The sequence below is a fragment of the Papilio xuthus genome, unplaced genomic scaffold, assembly GCF_000836235.2.
Source record: "Papilio xuthus unplaced genomic scaffold, Pxut_1.1 DF827679.1, whole genome shotgun sequence".
Lineage (NCBI taxonomy): Eukaryota > Metazoa > Arthropoda > Insecta > Lepidoptera > Papilionidae > Papilio > Papilio xuthus.
This window is the reverse complement of record NW_013530970.1, coordinates 2846332-2867794: the sequence shown is the minus strand read 5'-3', so window position 1 is coordinate 2867794 and position 21463 is coordinate 2846332. Positions and strand designations below refer to the sequence as shown.

Sequence of the window (21463 nt, the reverse complement as noted above, 5' to 3'; positions counted from 1 at the left end):
TAGAAGCGTCATAAAGCGCGCGCTTTCTAAAACGTTAAAAAGGAGGAGGTTCTCAATACGTTTGTATGTCTTTGAGCGCTTTGAGAAAACCGGTATAATGTAATTTCATTGTATATCGTAAAATCATAATAGTTTTTAATTACGTATTGATGTTATTTATGTATTTTTCCCGTTTTACTCCATTAGATACCCCCTAACCTTACCCATACTCGTAAAGTACCTAGTAAAGTAAGGCAAAGTTCATTGCGGTTACATTATCTCTCCAAATACCTATACTGACCACTTTAAATGAAATGAAAACCATATTTGATGTACACTAATACGCACAAAGTATAATATAAAACTAATTCTTATTAGAATAAAAAGCTTCTGCAAATTACATATTCAAGGACGTCCTAATGACTCATGATTATGGCGTAAATTCGACAAAGATTTCAATGCGGTTAAATAATTATTTTAGGATTTTACGTAACATCTGCGATGTGTATAATTCGAATATAAATAATAAGAATTTCGTAATAGATGTTTTGGTTTGACTGATTGAAAGGAGAGTGGAAAGGAGAGGAGAGAAGGGGAGTGAAATGTTTATATCGAAATATGTAAGGTTGATTAAACGTTTTATAAGTTTATGACAAAAGACAAAATATTGGAGCTATTCAAATGTAATTTTTACGGAGATACAATGCTACCCAAACACATTATTTCACCCGACCAAAGTCATGGGCACAGCTATCAGCACGTTTAGTCAACAACCTAGCACTTGAAGATGCTATACCTAAATACGTCTCAAATTAAAAAAAAAACTTTTATATCCTTTATATTAAAAAAAAACAAAAGTCATTAGCATAACATTGACGTCATTACAAATAAATTTAATTATCAACTCTTACTAATGAAATTCCAGACTTAATAATTTACTGGTTTATGTTAATATCTGAATGATTTTTGTTATTGATAGTCTCAGTGTTATTAATAATGCCAACGCAAATAAAATGGATAAACAAGTTTGTGTTTTGTAAATTATGCTTCTGTGAGTCCAAATTATAAAATATTAATTTTATGATGAGGAGAGGGTGGGGAGAAGGAGGATGAGGGGACTAAATAAACTGCCTGGGATTTGTCGTGATTGGTTGACATCACCTGTCGATTAAAGGTAGGCAACTCGTCTGCAAAAGCGGATGTGTACAGGAGACGGTCTTTTCTATTATGTACTCTTTATGTATTTTTATATTCTCTTTGGTCTCTCCGCTTTTTCGGCGAATGTAGAAGGCCCCTTGCTCGTTTATCGCCTTATAATATAAAAAAGAAGTGACCCTTTATAGTTAATTAATCTAAAATTATTAGGAGTCCAAGTAACTTTGGTGAAACATTCCATAGATATAGATGTAGAAAACATATAATCTGTAACAGTGTACTGTATTATCTGTAACATTGTAGAAGAGAAATCAGAAAAAAATGGCAACATTAAACATGGACGTCGTCGCTTAATGTTTTAGTTTTCGGCGCTTAAGATTTTACAATGAAAATGTTTGTTTAAACTTTAATTTTACATCGTCTGTTAAAACAGAAAATGGTAACGATTGTTGACGATCTAGATTCTTTGAGTTTGCAAGAGCCCATATTTAAGGATGTTAAATATTACCTCTCTGGCGATGTCTCTGAAAGGGTTTGTTTTTCATGTATTTTTTGTTTTTATTGTTATTTATGAACTGACGTTCGAAGTTTTTAGTGGCGTCTTTGTATTTACAGATTATGCTCCTGCTGCAGTCAGGAGGTGCAGAAAATACAAAATATTTTTCGGACTATGTCACACATTTAATTTGTGGACAAAATGCCGCTGATACGGACCTCGATGACGCGCAGGACATCTACCAGATTCCCGCTGTGACCGAAAGCTGGGTACTCGCCTGCGCTCGTTTGAAAAGGTTGGCCAATACTAAGCCATACACTCCAACCAAGAATAAGATATTTTCTAATGTGGTTGCATGTATTTCTAAAGTAAGTTCAGCTGATACAAAGGCCCTGTTCGCGCTTATAACATATCATGGTGGAAAAGTCAAATTAAATTTCGACTCCCAGTGCACTCATCTTATTTGTGGAGCTGCCACAGGCAAGAAGTACAGCATAGCTCTTACATTGCCCCCATCAAGAGTTAAAATTGTTACCCCTGATTGGGTTTTGGAGAGTCTAAGGGCAAGAATACAAGCAGTGACAGAAGTTTTTCATCCTAAATTGTTAATCATACCACAGCCACCACCTAAATCAATGGATCGCATCAGTGCTATTACTGGTTTTGACTTTGAAGAAGGTATAGCCAAGAATGAAGTGCCTACACAGAATATGGCTGAAAATAAAGATGACAGCACACAAGCACTACTGGACAAACTTAAGCAAAGGATGCCTTGGAACCATCCCCCTTCATCTGCCAACACATCTACTGTGGCCACAGGAGCTGTCAACTCTATGGGTTATAGTACTGCCATGTCGACTGCTGGTATTATCAGCAAATCTATACCTCAAGGCATAGTTACACAAAACCTTCAAATACAGAGTAGTCAGAGTAATGTACAGTTGATGCAGAAATTTGGACAGAATGCTATAGTATCTCAAGCCGGTATGAATATCCAAAATCAACATATGAATGTTCAACAACAGCAACAAGCATATCAAAATCAGCAACAGCATCAGCAACACCAACAACAACAACATCAACAACAGCAACAACAACAGCAGCAACAACAACAACAGCAGCAGCAGCAACAACCACATGGATTATCTGCGATACAAATTCAGCAACAAAAGTTATTGCAACAACATCAGTTGAGAATGCAAATGCTCCAACAGAAACAAGGATTCCAACAATCCAATGTCTCAGTATCTCAAATGAATCAAAACATCTCAAACCAAATACAACAACATATTCAAACAAACCAACATCACCTTCAACAAAATCAAAATATTAACCAGACTACTAACACATCAATGAGTTCTGCGCAGCAGCAAATTGAGAACATCAGCCAGATGTTAAGCCAAAGTGCTAATTTACAGCAAGCACAATTAAATCAACAGAATATGGCTATGAAACAAAGTTTGACATTGAGCCAGCAAAATGCCGTTCAGAACATTGCTCAACAACTTGCTCAATCTACTCAGAACTTTACACAGAGCTTACAAAATGCTAAACTCAACCAAAATCTCAACCAGTCCCAGGTCATCAATCAACAACAGCTTATAAACTCTGGGCAACAGTTATCAGCACAGAATCAAAATTTATTGCAGCAACAGACTGTGCAGTCAATGAATAACCAACAACAAAATATGACCATGGGAGTTGTCAATCAACAAGGTATGGTCAGTTCATCGCAAGCACAAGGCGGTCAGAATGTCCAACTTAACCAGCTTGTTAGTAACACTGGACAACAAAATGTTATTGGTCAACAAATTCAATCAGTCCAACAAGGTCTAACAAACCAACAGAGTGGCAATGTTTCAGTGCAGGGAGCATGGCGACAACAAAATATACAAATGGTGCAGAATGTACAAGGCCAACATCAAATTATAAGGAGTCCATTGGTACAAACTCGTAATCCACAAAACCAGGTTATTTTACAACAGCAAATAATGCAAACACAGCAACAACAGGCTCTTATAAACAACCAACAAGCACAGTTGAGCCCCCAACATACAATACAACAAGCATCACAACAAATATTGCAACAATCTATTGGTTCCCAAGGACAAACAATAAGCCAAACACATCACCAAATATTGGTCCAAAAGCAGCAGTTGCTAAACAGCGGTGGACAACAGCAATTAGTTCAAGCACCACAACAAGTTTTAATCAACCAACACACCGGCCAACAGCAAATATTGGTTCATGGTAACCAACAAGTGACTCTACAAGGGGGTCAACAAATTGTATCTCAGAGCCAGATTGTCCACCAGGGTGGGCAGTTGGTTAACCAAGGTGGTCAGCAAATAATCACTCAAGGTGGTCAACAGGTGTTGTCCCAAGGTGGTCAACATGTGATAACACAGCAGGGGCAACAGCATCAAGTAGTAATAGCTCAGTCCTCACAGCAGATAGTGAACCAGTCAGGGCAGCAGATCATTGGGCAAGGCCAGCAAGTGCTGTCGCAGGTGCCTCAGTCCCCGCAGGCAGGGTCCCAGCTGAGTGCCGGTGGGGGTATACAGCAGATCATCACACACAGTGGAGGACAGCAAATTGTGTCACCTGGAGGGCAACAGATAGTGCAGGGTGGGCAGAATGTGTCCTGGCAACAACAGCAGTACCTGCAAAGACAGCAAATTGGACAACCTGGTGCTGTTGGACAAAGGGTAAGTACTAAAATGATCTGTTTTTCTTTTTACCTTGTCAATTTCGTAAATATTGTATATTTGTTTTATTTTTCAAGTTTATGAAGCAAACTTTATAGTTGTTAAAAATTAAAATAAAATGGTTTTTCCTTATGAGCGGATTGATGACTATAGGAGAGTTGTAACTTGTGTGATCGATCACCAGTTTCCACATCATTGTAATATAGTAATTTGAATTTAATGTGAACACTAATCATTACATGAAATAAATTAGTTTTAAACAAGTACACTCTTTATAATAATTTTTATTAATCCTAGCTCATTTGGAAAAGAAAATGGCGACGTTATGATTAACTAGTTAAAGGTACTATTGACTGAAGTTAAATGAAGGTACATTTTAAACTATAACGTTCAATTATCTGTTCAAACTTTATTTAATTAGATTAACCATAAAATATTTTATATGTAATAAGTAAAATATAGTTTATACTTGGACTAGATAAACATGTTTTTAGAAATTATATATTTTCACCAAAACACATATCATATAATTTTATAAATATTCTTAAGAGATAACTTCATTTAGATATAAATATTATGTTGAATTATCAAATTTGTAAAGTACTATCACAGACAGTATGGACACATTATTTTCCAAAGAGTTTTTATTGCAATTCTTTTTTTTTTTGCTGTATTAACTAGCATTTGACTAAATCAATCATATATTTAATTTCATATCATTTCATATCATATAAACAAGTAAATAGTAAGCTAAATTATACATATATCAGGTGCAATGGACGGCCGGCGGCGGTGGGAGGCAGCTCATCCACCTGGACGCTCAGACCCACGCGCAGCTGCAACAGATGGACCCCAAGCAGCGAGCCATGTTTGTTGCTCAGCTGCAGAAGAGGAGGCAACTTTCCATACAGAGGGCAGCAGCGTTAGCACAACAGCAGGTATAGTTATTTTTAAAAATATCTTAGCGGCTTGGAAGTTCGTGATTTAGATGTAGCTAGATGTAAAATTATGGGTAGGAGGACTGCGCAGCATTCAGATCAAGAAAGCTTCAGCGGATTAATAAAAAACTTAGTAATTAATGTTTTTCCAGACTATTTTCTACATCTGTGTCATATTTTCCTACAGATTCCTTGACCTGTTCTGGAGATACATTCTAACAAATATCCATCCATCCATCCATTCAAACTTTCGCATCTATAACATTAGTGAGATATTATTGCTTAGACTATGCACCCACTTTTAGCTTTATTCTTTGCCTCCGTGTGTTTGAGGCAGTTCAATTTTGTTTTTTTTTTTTTATTTATTTACTCTTTGCATTTCTCTTTCTTCTTCAGAGATTAAAGAACCAATCGAGAAGAAACGATGCAACAGCTAATAATTGATTTTGTCATAAAAGTTATAATAAAGGCGCATTTCGAGAAATTTAGTGACTTTTTAATTTATTATTTAAACCATTGAATCTGAAAAATTATTATGTTATTTATATAAATATTATTTTGAATACATATTTTAAATAATTGATTACTCAATCGCACAATCTTTTTATCAGATTTTCTATTTTCATTTTCGTTTCATTCCTGCCAGAAATAGTAGAGTTACAGCAGATTTTTCCACTAAACCATAAATGTAATCTATACCCTGTTACAATACAACATAGATAATAAAGCTTTACAAAATCAAGATTAATTCAAAAATCATACTTGTTATGTAGATGGTTACTACTAACTGGTTAATCTATGTTCACCAATGTCGATAGCAGCCAGGCGGAGTGGGTGGCGCCGGGACTCCGCCCTCGCCTGCGCCACAAAGCGTCACATTTATACGTAGTCAACTACCGCCCGGCCTTACACAGCAACAACAAGTAAGTACTCTTCCTGTGCCTCCACCGTCGAGAGAGGGTAACGTTAACATAACCCTCCGTTAAGAATAGGTAACGCATCTGCGATTGCGGATGTCTATGGGTAGCAGTCGCTTCGCTATTTCGGCGAATTCATGTGGACGCGTGCTCGTTTGACACCTTATAATATAAAAAATAGTGCCAAATATATCCAATGAGCGAATACCTCCCCCAATGAAGATTTGTCTAACTTAACAGTGAACGATCGGCTAAACTAAGGCCGAAAAGTGTCATACTAAAATGATAAAATGACGAATCATAGCTAATCACAAATCTTTGAAGATGTTCCATTTTATGTCTCGTCAAATTTTACACAAAAAAAAAAATTGGTATAATATGTCGTGAAGATTGTATACTCTGTGCTATTATTTACTTGTCTATATTACGGCGGGATTTTTTTAACCTACCCACATACACTTAAATTTTTCAGTAAAGATTTAAAATGTCAGTGCAATTAAATACGTTTACATAATTTGGTTTGAATTCTGAACAGTTTGTTAAATTATAAAAGTGTAGATACGATGATGCATTGTGCTATGTATTAAGGTGCAATGGCTGCAGCAGCAAGGTGCGCGCACTGCCGCCATACCTGCGCCCACTCCCACGCAGCCACCGCAATCGCCTGGTAAACAATAATTTTAAATGAAATTTCATATCTTAATAATATAATAAAAGCGAATGTTTTGATGGATGTTAGGTTAGATGGTATCTCCAAAACGGCTTATCGATCTCGCTAGAATTTGGCATTGTAAAACATAGTCTGAACAAAAACGTAGGCTATTGTCTTATCTGAGTATTATCTGTCGACCGTGACTCCGTCTGAAAAAAAAACATAGTAGGCTATGTGTTCTTCAAGACTGTGTTCTATATGTATGCCAAATTTCATCGAGATCCGTTCAGCTGTTCTTACCTTCAAACAAACATCCATCCATCCATCTAAAAATTCGCATTTATAATATTAGTAAGATTGTATTACTTGCATTTGCCTATTTCTAAGTAATTATGTTTTTAGTTATTTAAGTTTTAAATTAAAAAAAGGATGGATATAATACTATAAGTAGCAGTGCTATAGATATCTTTCAATTGACATTCAAGGAAAAAAAATCTGTTTAAACAAAATGTAAAGTCGAAAATGAATAACATTAGGGGGGACGAAACCATTCTAATATCTAACTACGTCCCTTTTAAATAAAACATTAGAAAATCGTTGGCCAAAGAATGCTCCAGTTGGAAGTTTTGGTATTGTGATTGCTTCATACATAGTTATTTTGTGACGACTGATCTGTGAATTATAAATTTATAGTCGCCTCAATCTAAGCCAGCGACGAATAGATTCAGTATTTCATCTAATATCACTACTAGCAAGTGCAAGTGTTTTCACGAATTTCTGTGATTTTTGAAACGATGTCGAGATAAAATAAATAACAATATTATTCGTAAATGGAGTCAATGGAATTTGAATGTAAGTTAAGTTTTATAGACAAATTCATTAAAGTATTTAAAAAAAAAACTGCATCTTAAAAGTAAGACATCAATTAACTTGTCATACGGCGGGAGATTTAGAGTTTTTCTTGGACGTCTTCTAATAATATCGTCACCACTCTTTCTACATTCCTTCCATACAGTGAGTTTCCATGAAAGAAACATATCCTAGTCGTTTTCTAAAAAACAAAGAATATTCTCGACTCTTGTACAAGTGTTACCACAGTGTAAATAATTGTGAAATAAAAAAAAATAACTACAAAAATATGTGTAGTGGGCGGAGGTCCGGTTGCAAGTCCGGTGGGTGCTGGTGGTGCGGGCGGCGCGGGGGGCGCCGGTGTGGAGTCGCAGCTGCAGCAGCTGCAGCGCCAGCAGCAGTACCAGCGGCTGCAGCAACTGCAAGCGCAGCGCGACCACGTGGCACATCATCACGCCACGCTCAAACAGGTACCTACACAACAGTCGAAATCAATCACTTGAGCAATTAAACAATCAAGTAACTGTAACTAAAGATATCAAACTTTCTTGTCAATAGGCGATAGATTGAAAATTAAAGGCATTGCTTCGTTCCGATTTGAACGCGCCTATTTATGTTACATGATAGTTAATTCTATCTATATTATTGGTTGGAAACAGCACCTCCTCTACTATGAACGATTAAACAACTAAAATCAAATAGGCACTAAATACTACGACAAACAGCCAGTCTAATTTATAGTGATTACTGCTTCATACTCAAATGTTACTGTAGATATCGCTGACTAAATCTATACTAAGGAACTCTTCAATGTCTGTGAGTGCGAAGTATATATTGTATCGTAATTCAGGTGGGTCCTGTGACGCAGCACGTAGTGAGCGGGGCCACACTCACCGAGCAGACAGTGGACGCCGCACTGCTGGCGCCCGCCGCCGACCAGCAACAAGGTATGAAGATTGAAAAAGGAGAAAGATTGTGTGAGAGAGATGTAAAATTTAAAGTTGGTACAACTAAATATAATTTGTAATTAGGTGCAGCGGGTAACACTCTGCTGGTGAACCCAAAGACTAAGACAGCGCTGGCCAACATGCTGAGCATCCGACTCCAGGGGGGTGCGCCACCGCCGGACCACGAGCCCTCCGCCGCCGGCACGCTCAGGTATACACATACACATACATCGTTGCTAAATATTGTTAAATAAACAAAGTACAAAAAAATATTTTTTTTCTTTATGGTAATACTAGTTGTCGCCCGTGACTTCTTTTGCACGGAATTAAAAAAAACTTAATTAGTAGATTATATGTTTTTCCAGGCTATGTTCTATATGTATGCCAAATTTAATCAAGATCCGTGCAGACGTTCTATAGATACCTTCAAAAAACATCCATCTAAACATTCGCATTTATAACATTAGTAAGATAAACTATGATGTTTGTCCTGGTGTCAGGTTGATGACGGCTGCGCACGCGGCGGCGGGCAGCGTGCGGGCGCCGGCGCGGCTGCTGCTGGGCACCGCGCACCACCCGCACCAGGTGCCTGCACAGGTAACTCTACCCTCTTCTAAATACTGCTTATACAACTGTAATTCCGATGTATAGGAGTATAATAGCAAACAAAAAATTGGTATCCCTAAAAATGTTCTAAATTGTCACGTCTTAATAGTCCGGTGATTTGATCAAATTCAAAATATTACACTGTCAAATATTTTGACAAACTAAAAATGTTTATAGTCTGGCGGCCCCGGTGTGGTGGGCAACAAGGTGTACGCGAGCGGTGTGGGCGTGGGCGTAGCTGCGGGCGTGGGCGTGGGCGGCGGCGCGGTGCGGGCAGTGCCGCCGCGCGCACAGTTCTACGGACACAATCCCAATCTCAAACTGCCGCCGGACCTCTTCCTCTTGGGATGTGTCTTTCATATTGTGAGTATTCATTCAATCGTCAATACTAAGTCAATATTAATATTTTTATAAGAAAGCGTTAAAAATATAAGCAATGTTAAATTACTGCCACCTGCTTCTTTTAGAGACTCGGGTACATTATGTTAAAGACTTATTTTTAAGTGTAGGTCTGTTTATCCGCCAGGTGGAGTACCAGCAGTCTCTGGGTGCGGAATCAGTGGGCAAGTGGTCGGAAGCGATCCAGCGTCGCGGCGGCGAGGTAGAGCCCAACTACTGCGCGCGCGTCACCCACGTGCTCTGCGAGACGCAGCGCCACGGCGTCGTCATGCAGGTAACTACGTCATCACTGCTGTGACGTCATATACACGTTTAAGGAGAAGTAAAGTACTTCTTGTGCCAAATCGAACTCGGGAGTACCCCCGAGTTCGATTTGGCACAAAAAGAATCTCCTTGTTTCTGATGTTCCGAAATCAAATTAATTATTTTTTATGTGCAGGCGTTGCGCGATGCCAAGCGTTGTGTGACCGCTTACTGGTTGTCTGACGCGATGGAGCGTCGCGGCGTGGCGCCCCCGTGGCAGGCGTTGCACCTGCCCGCCATGCACGCGCCGCGCGACCGCCCCGCGCGACACCACCGCGTCTGCCTCACCGGCTGGCGACGCGATGAGCGCCGCCGCCTCGCCTGCTGCATACAGATCATCGGCGCCAAGGTACAGCGACATCTCTTATCGTTGTGTAAAAATAAACAGCATTCAACTTGGTATAGGTCTTTTCAAATGTGTTAGCTGCCAAGCTTGTCACTAAGTAAAAGCAGTAAACGAGTGGTAGTAAGTGGGTTATGTTTGCAGCTGACGCCGTACTTGTCGCGTGACAACACTGTGTTGGTGTGCAAGCGAGCGGAGGGTGCCAAGTACAGACGTGCACGCGAGTGGGGCGTGCCCGCTGTCAGCGCCGCCTGGCTCACCGACCTGCTACTCGGCAACATGAGTGCCCTCGCACAGGTACAGTACGCACTAAACTACACACACTACTAGAGTCTTTGCGCACAACACAACACAGGAGCAGCTGGGCGGATTTTCCTATGGAGAGTTAATTTTTTTTTGTTCTATTTGCAGATTGAGAATGTGAAATACCAACAGTTCAATTTGGCGAGTCCATTCCGAATTGATTACAGCCTCGTCTCGCATTTAATGAGTGAGTGGTGTCTAAAATTGTCGACAATTATTATTATTTTTACTCTTTCTGCTAACACAATCTTTTGGCTATTGTCAGACGCGTGGAAGATGCCCATCAACATAACGCAGGAGTCGCACGAGCGTGCGAAGCGCGGAGCTGCGGCGGCGAGCGGCGCGCGCAAGGCCAAGCGGCCGCGTCTCGAGCCTGCAGATACCCCCGCGCCCCCCGCACTGACCCCCGGACAACCACCCCCCGCGCCGCCCCCGCTGCACCTCGCCCCCCGCGTGCTTTTCTCTGCCGTGCCCGCCAACGAGCAGCCGCGCCTCGCCGCCATCGTGCGGTCAGTATAACTATTATTACAAGTGACTTTACCAACAATAATCTATACTATTATTTTAATAATATACGATCCGAATTGCCAAAAGGCGCTAATTAGCTGATGTTAAACTACTGTTTGTAATTGTTTTTTTAAACATTAACATTAGAATAATTCGACTTAACAGTCAACTGGGCGGTATGGTGGTAACGTCCCCGGCGGAGGCGACGCACCTCGTCATGGAAAAGTTAGTACGCACGTGCAAGCTGGTGAGCTGCCTGGTCACCGTGAAGCACCTGCTCTGCCCCGAGTGGCTGCTCGAGAGCCAGCGCCTCAACAAGTTTGCGGACGAGGCGAAGCACGGCCTCCACGACGACGCCTTCAACACAATGTTCAAATGCGACGTCTCCGAAGTACTGCTCTGCGGTGAACAGAGGAAGAAACTATTCGAAGGCATCACTTTCTTCCTCACACCTTGTGTTAAACCCAATAGGGGAGCACTTACTGAGATGATAGAATTGTGTGGAGGAAAAGTTGAGAAAAACCGACGCTCCTACGTGTCCATACAAGAACTCCATACACAGAAACCCTACAGCTACCTGGTACTAACGGTGCCAAATGATTTGCACCTGGTCTATTACCTGCTGCAGTCGGAGAAGACCCTGAACGTGGTGTGCAGCACTGAGGTGGTGCTCTCTGCCATCATGCGCCAGAAGCTGCAGGTCGAGGAATTCCTCGTCAAGATCGATTGAAGCTAAGGCAATGATTTTTATACATAAATAGATTTTATAAATCAACCTTATGTTGATTTGGAAATTATATGAACATCTAAGATTTCTTTACAATTCTATCGTTCACTATTTGTAACAGAAGAAATATGATTATGTACATAAGAGCCATAGAAATACAACTTAACTTTGTTTCGTAACGATGTCGACGTTAATGTGTAGTTTGACACATTTATAAAAAAACAATATTGACCTATTATTATAATTTAAATAGAAAACAAAAAGGAAAATGACTGCCAAGTGAAGTGTTTGAAAAAAATTGCTATTTATGTATTGAAATCTTTGTTATAAACAGTTCATGCAATATCATAATAAGGTTTTACCTTAGCTATAGTTTATATTTCAAAAATGTTTATTAATATCTAAATGTCTATAAACATAATTTTTTATTTAATGTTAAATATGTTTCTGAATTTTTTCTCATTTGTTATAAAAATTATTCTATTGTTTTACGTGAATTAATTACGACCGCTAATGACTAGAATATGGATGTCAGAAGTAAACAAATCGTTCATGCCTTTTGTCAGAATATTTGTATATGTGATTAGTTTGTCGTTTTAGCGGGTTCTTGTTATTTTATTTATATTTTTTCCAGACTTATTGCAGTTAGAAAATGAACTGACTGTATTTATATTATTGTAATGTAAGCATAATTTTGGAAATGTTTTATAAATGAATATGAAGAGGTAAAAGTTGGTCCAAACCATGATTTTGTAAATAAAGATAAATATCTGTGCGATAATATACATTTATGAAATTTACATATGAGCTCTTTCCTTTGATCTTACATGTAAAATGTAGGCTACTTTCACACAGCGACCATTCGATTTTGCATATATAAATCGATAACTTTTTTTTAATAAATAAAAAGTCATATGAGAAAAAGGGAAAATAAAAGCGAACGTATTGGAATAACGTTTATTTTTTACTTCATAAGCAGCGTTAGCGAAATAGTCCTCAAGAAAGGAATAATGCCGCGGACTACGCAATACAAACATACTTCTAATAAACATTCATACGCTAATGGAATTTACAGTCATCATAGTCTTTATTAACTTACATAATACATTTTATATAACTCGATAAACTTAGAACAATATATATAAATAGAGAATATAACGTGTCTAAAGAGATTACGATTTGATAATAGCTTCGTAAGCTTGGAATATGCAGGTGGCGACCTCCACGGTGCGGGACTTGAGGCTGAGAGTGGCCTCCGGGTTGCCGGGTTGTAGCTTCAGCTCCAGCAGGACCCAAATGTTATTGATGAGCTTGAGGGACTGATAGAGCATGTCCTGGCCCTCGACGTTCCTCTTGGCGATGGTAAAGACGTTGTTGAGGGTCATCTTGTGTGCGATGGAGTCCGCGTTGCCGACCACGTTAGAGAGTGTGTGCTGCACTTCGTTGGCTGCTGGGATCTCCTTCCACGTAGTGAGGAAGACGCGCTTGTCCAGCTGACCGTCCTCGGTGAAAAGAACGTGCGCGGGGATCAGGCAAGCGAAGTAGAACACATCCACGTTGTTCTTGATCGCCACCTGCAATACAATATAAACAAAAATATACCTCTCTTTGATAATACACACACAAACAATGCTTTTTATTCATTACAAGCAGCGCGGAACTAAAAAAAATAAAGCCTATAGCACCCAGAGTTAGTACATCTCTCCAGGTTTACCTGCAGGTTGTTGAGTGGCTCCATGCGCTGCACGGGTCCGGCGGCGGCGAGCGGCAGCGCGGCCTCGCTACGCCCGCCCGCTGATACCACGCCCACCGACAGCGCGCCGCCCGGGTACACGCCGAAACTTTAACATACAGACATTTTTAACACAAACGTTCCTAATAATGACGACTTTTGTCAGACATTCGTATATATAGTTGACACTCACCTGTTCTTATTGAGCTGTATGGCGAATCCGGTCATGGGCTGCATGGCCTTGTTGGTGAAGGTCATCTCCATGCGCGGTTGCCCGTTCTGCCGGCTGAACGTACCCCAGATCTCCAGACCTGATTGATGGTCACCATATTATCAAATAATAAAATTAAATGTTTGACCAACTATCACTTAAGTCATTCAAATTAATTAAGCTTTCCCTAAGGGGGTTAGTTATCGGGCGTTGTGATGATTTATGTGGTAGCTACCTTTGCCCTTGTCAGCAGGCAGCCAGCACTGCTTGGGCGGCACGAAGGAGGCTGGCGCGGCTGCGGCGCCGAAGATGTCACCCAAAAGGCCTGTCGTGCTCGCCGCCGGCGGCTCCGGTCCTCCGCCCAACTGACGAACACATTACATATTTAGTCTCGACAATGTTATCAAAGCCGAATTAATGCATAAGTAGCAATCTTAATGGTAGAACCGCTTATAAAATTTGACTTGTTAGTTCCGCAAAGAGTTAAATAAAAACGAATTGAGAAGATTGTAAAGCAACCACGAAGATCTCAAATTTTCGCTAGAAAAAAAATTGTAATTAATACTTTCAGTGCCAATAAGATATCTCGTACTAAAGTATGGTGGCATTGAAGGTGTTATCAGTTAGGTGGTGTGTGTTTCTCACCAGCACGTCGAGGTTGCCGGCGAGCAGGTCGATGTTGGAGGCGGGCGCAGCAGCCGGCGGACCAGAGATGTCCATAGACAGGAGGTCGCCGATCAGAGACTCCTGCACACAATCATACACCAAATTATTTTTATTCTTGCATTTATCTATTATGTAAAAAGACAGTATTGCTAAGATATACACTTAAGGGCATTAAGAAATACTTCACCTGGTTAGGTATGACAGTAGGTTGTTGCGGCAAAGCCTCTTCGGAGACTGCGCCGCGCGATGGCAGCGACTTGCGCACGCCCGCGCCGCGACCTGACACACGTTGTTTATTGAATAATAATTATAAATTTAAATATGTTTACTACAAACGTATTAACAAAAAAATGTCTTCCATAAAAAAATCCGTAATAACAAATAATAACAACTGACCACATATCAAGGATACATATAGAATATAATAAAAAAGAGATCGATAGAAGATCACAAAATAGGCTTAGATCAGACATCTAGATCTTTTTTCATCAGTGCTGTTGGGGATGCATTAATGATAAATATAAGTTGTACCTTCAACGAATGCAGTGGGCGGCTTGTGGTAGACGGAGGCGAGCGAGGCGATGTGGCAGATGAGCTCGTCCAACAGTGTGGGCTCCAGCAGGTCTGTCTCCTCGGAGATGAGCGGCTTGTCGGCCAGCACCACCTCCTTGGCAGCCGCGGGGTCCGTCGACAGCAGCCGCCAGTAGATGAAGCCGCGGTCCCTAATACACAACACATTTTCTAATTCGGCTGCATAAATACTATCTGACCTTAACAATAACAGTTGAAGTATGAGAAGAGGCTTAAATATTGGGTATTTTATAGTTTAATAATTTGCCCCATAAGTGAATTTGCTAAGGTTTTTAGATGTCCAGGGAAGGCTGTGTACCTGAGGTCTGGGTTGTCTGAGTCTTGCGTGGCGAGGCTGAGTACGTGCTGCACCAGCTCCTGCGTGTCGGCCGGCCGCTTCAGGAACAGCTTCACCACCGCCGTCAACAATTGCAGTTGCACCTGAACACAATAGCAGCTATTTTTTAATATAATGTTCATCAATTTTGGAAGATTTTGGTTTTTTGTCTATGGTAGTTGATTATAAGTAAGAACTTCTTGCATACCTGTGCATTTTCATCGTGGAATCCTTCTAGGAAGGAGTCGAGAAGCTCGTCAGCGTTGTCAATGCGCTCCGCGTACTCTCCCACTATCCACACCTGCATGTTTATTACTATTACAAATATATCACAACTAAATTCCATTTATTATTCACATAAACATTTTGAAGTACATGGAACTCAAAAATTATTATAAAAAAAAGCTTTTACATTTAAATTTTATACTTTTTGATTTTTTAACTGGCCACATGTGCAGACATTTTAATATAAAATTACTTACCATGGATGCCCTGGCTTCAGGTTCATCCAGCGTGTCCAGATTCTCGCAAAGCGTGCTGATGATGCTCTCATACTTATTGGGGTACTTGCGGAAGATGTCCTTGATCACGACGATGGCCTCCTGCACCACATAGTTCACCTTGGTCTGGATCAGCTCCAACAACGTCGACACGCAGCGCTCCGCTGATGGTTCAACCTGGTTCAATCGGTTTTAGTCATGAGTAACTGAACTAAATTTGATGACCTGCAGATCTGCTCAATTTGAAGCTTCATAGACTTATGATTTGTATTTCTAGCTGCGATCTTTTAGTCACCAGTTAGTTCGCGGTGTATCTGCCAACAGTTATAGTATATCGTAACGAGCCGAGAGCTGATAATTTAGTTGTTGAGGCATAGCTTAACGATTAAAGTCTATTTAACCTGAACTTTTGAACCGGTTCAGAGCTACACACGTCTAGTCGTGTTTATTTAATTAATTAATTTCAAATAAATTTTCCAATTTTCAGTGACATACCTTGATAGCACACCTGCCTATAGCGCGCACGGCCTTCCTTACAAAGTCAACATCGACCTCGGTAGCGTACTCCTTGAGTTCTCCGAGCACCTGCGCGATGTTTGCCTGCGAGGCCAGTCTGATCATGATGTCCAGCTTCTCCAGTTTCACGTAGATTGGATCGTTGTACTTCACGAAGAACACCTGCACAAATAATACTTATTAAATAACCTAACACTAATTTATAAAAAAAAAACTATAAACCCGACTGACTGAGGCTCTAATAGATGAAATAGCGCCATCTCTTGTCTGCGTATTTAAATAAATATTTTAAAATTAAAACTAAATAAATTGTATTGTTACGTGTAATACTTTCTTATTTTAATATATATTTCAAAATAAGATTTAGCAATAAAAAAAACTCATTCTTTTTAAATTTTTCTTATAATTTTATCTGGTGTCCACTATGTGTTCTGTTCCTATGTAAAATACTCTATGACAGTCCGGGGAAGAAGGCCAGTAAGAAGAAGAAAAATAAAGTTACATAAGCGAGAAAAAACATAACCCTCTTTGTCAATTGGGTATAAAAATCACCACTATTTGAATGTCATATTATGTATGACTCCTATAATACCTTCATTTCATGTTTGAGTATGTCGGGGCGCTTCTGCACCACGAGGTTGATGTTACGGAGCGCCACGTACTGCACCTCGGGCTCCGCACTCAGCAGCGTCACCAGCGGGGGCGCCAGCTTGCGCGACAGTGTGCCCACCAGTTCAGTGTCCTCTGACACCATCTCCATCAGCTTCATCAGCACCTATATAGCGACAACTTTATTTAACGCTATTTTGTAAATGATGCGAAAATTATTTTACGTATGAGTTGGCGGAGCAATTTTACATTTAATACTTGTAGTAACATTAGCTAAACTAAGTTTCCATAACTTTACTAGTATTATAAATGCGAATGTTAGTATGGATGTTTGAAGGTATTCCTAGAACTGCTGAAGTGATCTCGCTTAAATTTGGCATAGATGTAGAACAAAGTCTGGAAGATTACCTAACCTAAGCTAATGATTAAGTCCGCAAGGACGGTGCCGCGGGTATACGCGTAAAATTACAAAAGCTACATATCAATGAATCATGAAGTAACATACAAGTACTCAGGGACTCTCAGTGAGGACATGAACACTTATTTGTAGTGTACCTTAACAGCGGAGAGTACCACAGCAGCATTGGCGTGTGCGAGGCGAGGAGTGATGCGCTCGCAGATGGAGTGCGCCTCGCGCGCGTCCTTGGGCGAGTAGTTGGAGAGTGCGTCCAAGATGAACACCTGCCCCCACTCCGTGCACTCGTTCAGTGCTGTCAGCAGCTTGTTGATTGTTGGCGCGTTCATCTCTGCGACAACCAAAATATATAAAATTCTCTTGTTAGTTACCACACTCCTCCGAAACAGCAATCTCTCGGAATCTAGCAATTCTTATTAAATTATACATGACTTTTTATAAACTTTAACTTACCAACAAGCGGTTGTCCTGATACACTGGCTTCATTGATCTCGGAGAGTGCGGCTACAGCATTGGCTACCACCATTGGATTAGAATCACTTAATAGATCCTTCAGTTGATCCAAAAACCCCTGAAAAAAAGAATGTTAAACAAATCCAAATTCTATTACATTGAATATCTTACTAATATTATAAATGCAAATGTTTGGATGTATGGATGGATGTTTGTTAGAAGGTATCTGCAGAATGGCTACATGGACCTCACTAAAATTTGGTACAGATGTAGGATATAGCCTGGAAGAACACAGACTACTAATTAAGTTTTTCTTAATCCCACACAGAGGGAGTGATGGGGGACACCTAGTCTTGTATAAGCTTAGAATTTTGTATCAAACACATGTTATGTAACATGTTTGCAATCTATTTAACAGTTTATGTAAACACACACTAACCTGATCTTCAACCATGCTTGATGATATATCGTATAATTTCGCAACGCAAACTGCAGCTGTCTTCCTTACATAGGGATCTTCATCTTTGAGACACTTGCGCAGTGGCTCACACAGATACTCCGTGATTTTGTCCACTCGGATGCAACCCATAGTCCGCACCGCCAATGCTCGGATCAGTGGATTTGAGTCTTCACAATCCTGTAGGCAGTGTACCATTAAAATAGCATCACAAAGAAGAATGAAAGCTATACATTGATTGAAGCTATGTCTAAAAGCAATTTGCAGTACAAATTCGCTATTCTTATGAAACAAGACAATGAATTTTAGCAAAATATAGTGTAATTTTTCTTTTATTTGAACTAGCCAAGATTACACATTAACATATTTTAATGTGGTTATATAAATTACTGTCATCATAAGCTGTTAATTTAGCAGGTAATTTATGTTATAATATATAACATCATAATGTTTGTGTGCATGACAATGTTTGTGATAACAAAATAAAAAGAAGCCACATAATAGTACAAGAATAGTAATGCTAATCCATTTAATAGACTCCTTATACAGTCTGTATTTTAGGAATAGCGAATTTCTACGAAATGATACTGTTAAAAATAGCTTATGTGCTTCTAATGTCAATAAATATAATGAGGCATGGAATTCATATTTGTATCAATTCTATATTTCAGCTTTTACATTTAATTTATTATTTAAATGTAGATTTACACATCTGTGTGCAGGTGATGAGTATTACCATAAATGTACCGTACAAATTTATTAAGCCATGCAGAGTTTATACCTCGATTATCATGTATGCAAATGTGCTGAAAGTAATAAGTGATAACATCAAATTTGACTTAAATGTGTAAATCTACAGACGGATGATTGATTTTTTTTGGATCATTTTAATTACCTTAACAAGCTGGTATGTTGGTAGATCCTTCCACCCATCATAATATGGTACAGTAGACATTAAAACGATAAAAAAGACAAGTCACACACATACAGATATCTACACTACACTTACGTAGAAAGATATTTATACTTATATATGATACTTTTGAATGTTCCATGCTCAAAATTCAATGTCTTTACACTGAAAATATTGTCTTAAATAATTGAAACACATTCTTGATATTTTAATATCATTATGTTATCATTAAATTAGATTAAAAGTTAACATATTAAAAACAGTTATTGTTACAATTGCAAATATGCAAATTAAAAATAAAAGCTAGTTATAAAATCTTTTCAAACTGAATTTAGATCTAACAATGGAACTAAATATATTAGTTATAAACACACATAAAATCGAAAACATACCTTAACAAATGTGTTGACGGCCATTATGGCCATGTCGGGCTGAGATTTTGCATAGTTCATGAGATATAGGTAGACCAGTTTCTTCAGCTCCAAGTTGTCGGTTTGCATGCAGTTGACCACATCAGGGAAAAGAGCTGACACATCTTTACCAACTGTCATCGAAGCTATGACCTGTATTATAATAAAAACTATTTATGTTATCTAATATTACTACTAGTATATTTTGGTAATATAAAATGTTTAATATAACCTTACCATGGCTTCAGAGTTTTAGTAAATGACTAAACAAACAAGAGTTTCAATGGACAGTTAAAAGTATTATACAAAAAAAAAACAGCATCTTAACTACCTAACATAGAAATTATGCTGAGAGGACACTATGATGTAACCATTATTTTATAGTTTTAAATTTCTATATAAAGAGTATTTTTTTATAGAACACATATATATGTAACACATCATCAATGATTCACCTCAACCATTGTGGCCTATAAGAAATAATGTCTAATTTTTTACATCATATAGTAAGTCATGTTATTTAATTACGTATTATACGTATCAACGACAATATGTGGTAAATCTTATAGTGTGCATAATGTAATTTTTATATAGCAATGCCTTTCTTACCTTTTTTACAGCTTCCTTCTTTTTTTCTTTCTTATCACTGTTTAATTCAGATTTCAATTCGAAAATCTCACCCTTTTTGGTAGTTGTAAAATACTTTGAATCGGTCATCTTGGCGAATGAACAGCGATGTTAAAGTTTATAATTTCACCTGCTAAATAATTTTATCTCATGTAAAAACAGATCCTCGTAAAATCAATAATTTCAACGAATAACGAGTGATAGTTTCTTACAACTATCGTGGTACAAATTTATATAGCGTTAAAAAGGTATATTTATATTGTATTAATACCGAAAAAGAAAGTGGTTTTCTTAAAATTAAAAATCTTTTTAAATCACTAAATACACTTCTGACAGATTTGAAGGGGCGTAATCATTTTTAATTTTTATACTTCAAAATTCTAAAACGTAGGAGTTGCCAGTTGCTGTAATTGCTCTTTTCGCTATGGTTTTTTTTTATGTGATCTTGCTATGATCGATTAAAAATGTTTTCCTTATTACTACTTTATTCGTTTACCGTATAAACGAATAACCTACCGTCTGATTGAAATTAAATGATGTGGGTAGCTTGCAAAAACTTTATTCACTACTACAACGTGAAACATAACATATACTATCAGATGATTTTCGAGAATCTAGATTTAATTCACCACGATATTTGTACCATACATTGAAACAGTAGACACATAAAAATCGCCCTTACCAATCAAAGAGTATATAAAATTACCATATAAAGTTACCAATATTGATTGGCAGCACTACAGCTTGAAAATGTTGCTGCAGCCAAAGAGTATATAAAATAAGAGACGGGACTCTTGACTAATTAGATACACAAACGGAGAATAAAAATTGACATTTTCAATGCTAGCAATATTATGAACAAGTCTACGTTGCTACCAACCTAAAAAAATCAATCTGTCAATTTCCGTTTTGACGTTTGAAAGTATTATTCGAGGGAAAACAATTTTGGAAAAATAAAACAATTTCGTTAATTGCAACTTTATTTAATCTTCTGACTAAAGCGAACATATTTTAAGAACGCAACATAATGCTCATTGCTTTCGTAATAATACCATTATTGTTTAGTTCACCAACAAAATACCCCAACTTTGATAAATGCTTATTTGTTCCAGTTTGTTTATTTGATAGATCATATTTTCTGATAGAACTGGAGTAGTAGTGCCACTCTTGTCTTGAGAAATAGAATAACACTGGAAAGAGATTAGCTCCTCTCTGTTG

General features: G+C 38.6%; 2 protein-coding genes across 4 annotated transcripts; one reads left to right on the top strand and one right to left on the bottom strand.

Moving 5' to 3' along the window:
• The first annotated feature begins 1449 nt into the window (after nucleotides 1-1449).
• On the top strand, nucleotides 1450-12557 carry Ptip (PAX transcription activation domain interacting protein). Of its 2 annotated transcripts, none has more exons than XM_013312193.1 (16): nucleotides 1450-1666; nucleotides 1750-4338; nucleotides 5109-5276; nucleotides 6098-6199; nucleotides 6782-6860; nucleotides 7992-8164; nucleotides 8545-8641; nucleotides 8726-8852; nucleotides 9142-9238; nucleotides 9425-9610; nucleotides 9774-9920; nucleotides 10086-10298; nucleotides 10437-10589; nucleotides 10704-10782; nucleotides 10861-11104; nucleotides 11268-12557. In XM_013312193.1, exons 1-16 carry the CDS (start codon nucleotides 1571-1573, stop codon nucleotides 11830-11832), a joined length of 5115 nt encoding a protein of 1704 aa, XP_013167647.1. In that variant the 5' UTR covers nucleotides 1450-1570; the 3' UTR covers nucleotides 11833-12557. The 2 variants fall into 2 exon arrangements, with proteins under 2 accessions (XP_013167647.1, XP_013167646.1); XM_013312192.1 differs by having other exon boundaries at nucleotides 6095-6199.
• A 215-nt stretch (nucleotides 12558-12772) lies between these two features.
• Nucleotides 12773-20611, bottom strand: AP-1-2beta (adaptor protein complex 1/2, beta subunit). 2 transcript variants are annotated; one of them, XM_013312194.1, is made up of 18 exons: nucleotides 20517-20611; nucleotides 20228-20378; nucleotides 19601-19771; nucleotides 18278-18475; nucleotides 17839-17956; nucleotides 17526-17716; nucleotides 16954-17136; nucleotides 16341-16523; nucleotides 15828-16022; nucleotides 15554-15646; nucleotides 15328-15449; nucleotides 14970-15160; nucleotides 14626-14717; nucleotides 14418-14519; nucleotides 14008-14137; nucleotides 13755-13872; nucleotides 13544-13670; nucleotides 13002-13403 (listed from the first exon to the last, which is right to left on the bottom strand). In XM_013312194.1, the coding sequence occupies exons 2-18, from the start codon at nucleotides 20333-20335 to the stop codon at nucleotides 13002-13004; spliced, it is 2724 nt and encodes a 907-aa protein (XP_013167648.1). In that variant the 5' UTR covers nucleotides 20336-20378; nucleotides 20517-20611. The 2 variants fall into 2 exon arrangements, with proteins under 2 accessions (XP_013167649.1, XP_013167648.1); XM_013312195.1 differs by lacking the exon at nucleotides 20517-20611 and having other exon boundaries at nucleotides 12773-13403; nucleotides 20228-20335.
• Between the last annotated feature and the right edge of the window lie 852 nt (nucleotides 20612-21463).

Bases quoted from the DNA above. Each gene is read 5' to 3' on its own strand.
- Ptip (XM_013312192.1), top strand. From the start codon at position 1,571: ATGGTAACGATTGTTGACGATCTAGATTCTTTGAGTTTGCAAGAGCCC. The intron at 6,200-6,781 runs GTAAGTACTCTT...CTATGTATTAAG, and splicing joins GCCTTACACAGCAACAACAA to GTGCAATGGCTGCAGCAGCA. The intron at 8,165-8,544 runs GTACCTACACAA...ATCGTAATTCAG, and splicing joins ATCACGCCACGCTCAAACAG to GTGGGTCCTGTGACGCAGCA.
- AP-1-2beta (XM_013312194.1), bottom strand. From the start codon at position 20,335: ATGACCGATTCAAAGTATTTTACAACTACCAAAAAGGGTGAGATTTTC. The intron at 18,476-19,600 runs GTATGTTTTCGA...CACTGCCTACAG, and splicing joins CCGTCAACACATTTGTTAAG to GATTGTGAAGACTCAAATCC. The intron at 15,161-15,327 runs GTACACAGCCTT...GTTGTGTATTAG, and splicing joins TCAGACAACCCAGACCTCAG to GGACCGCGGCTTCATCTACT.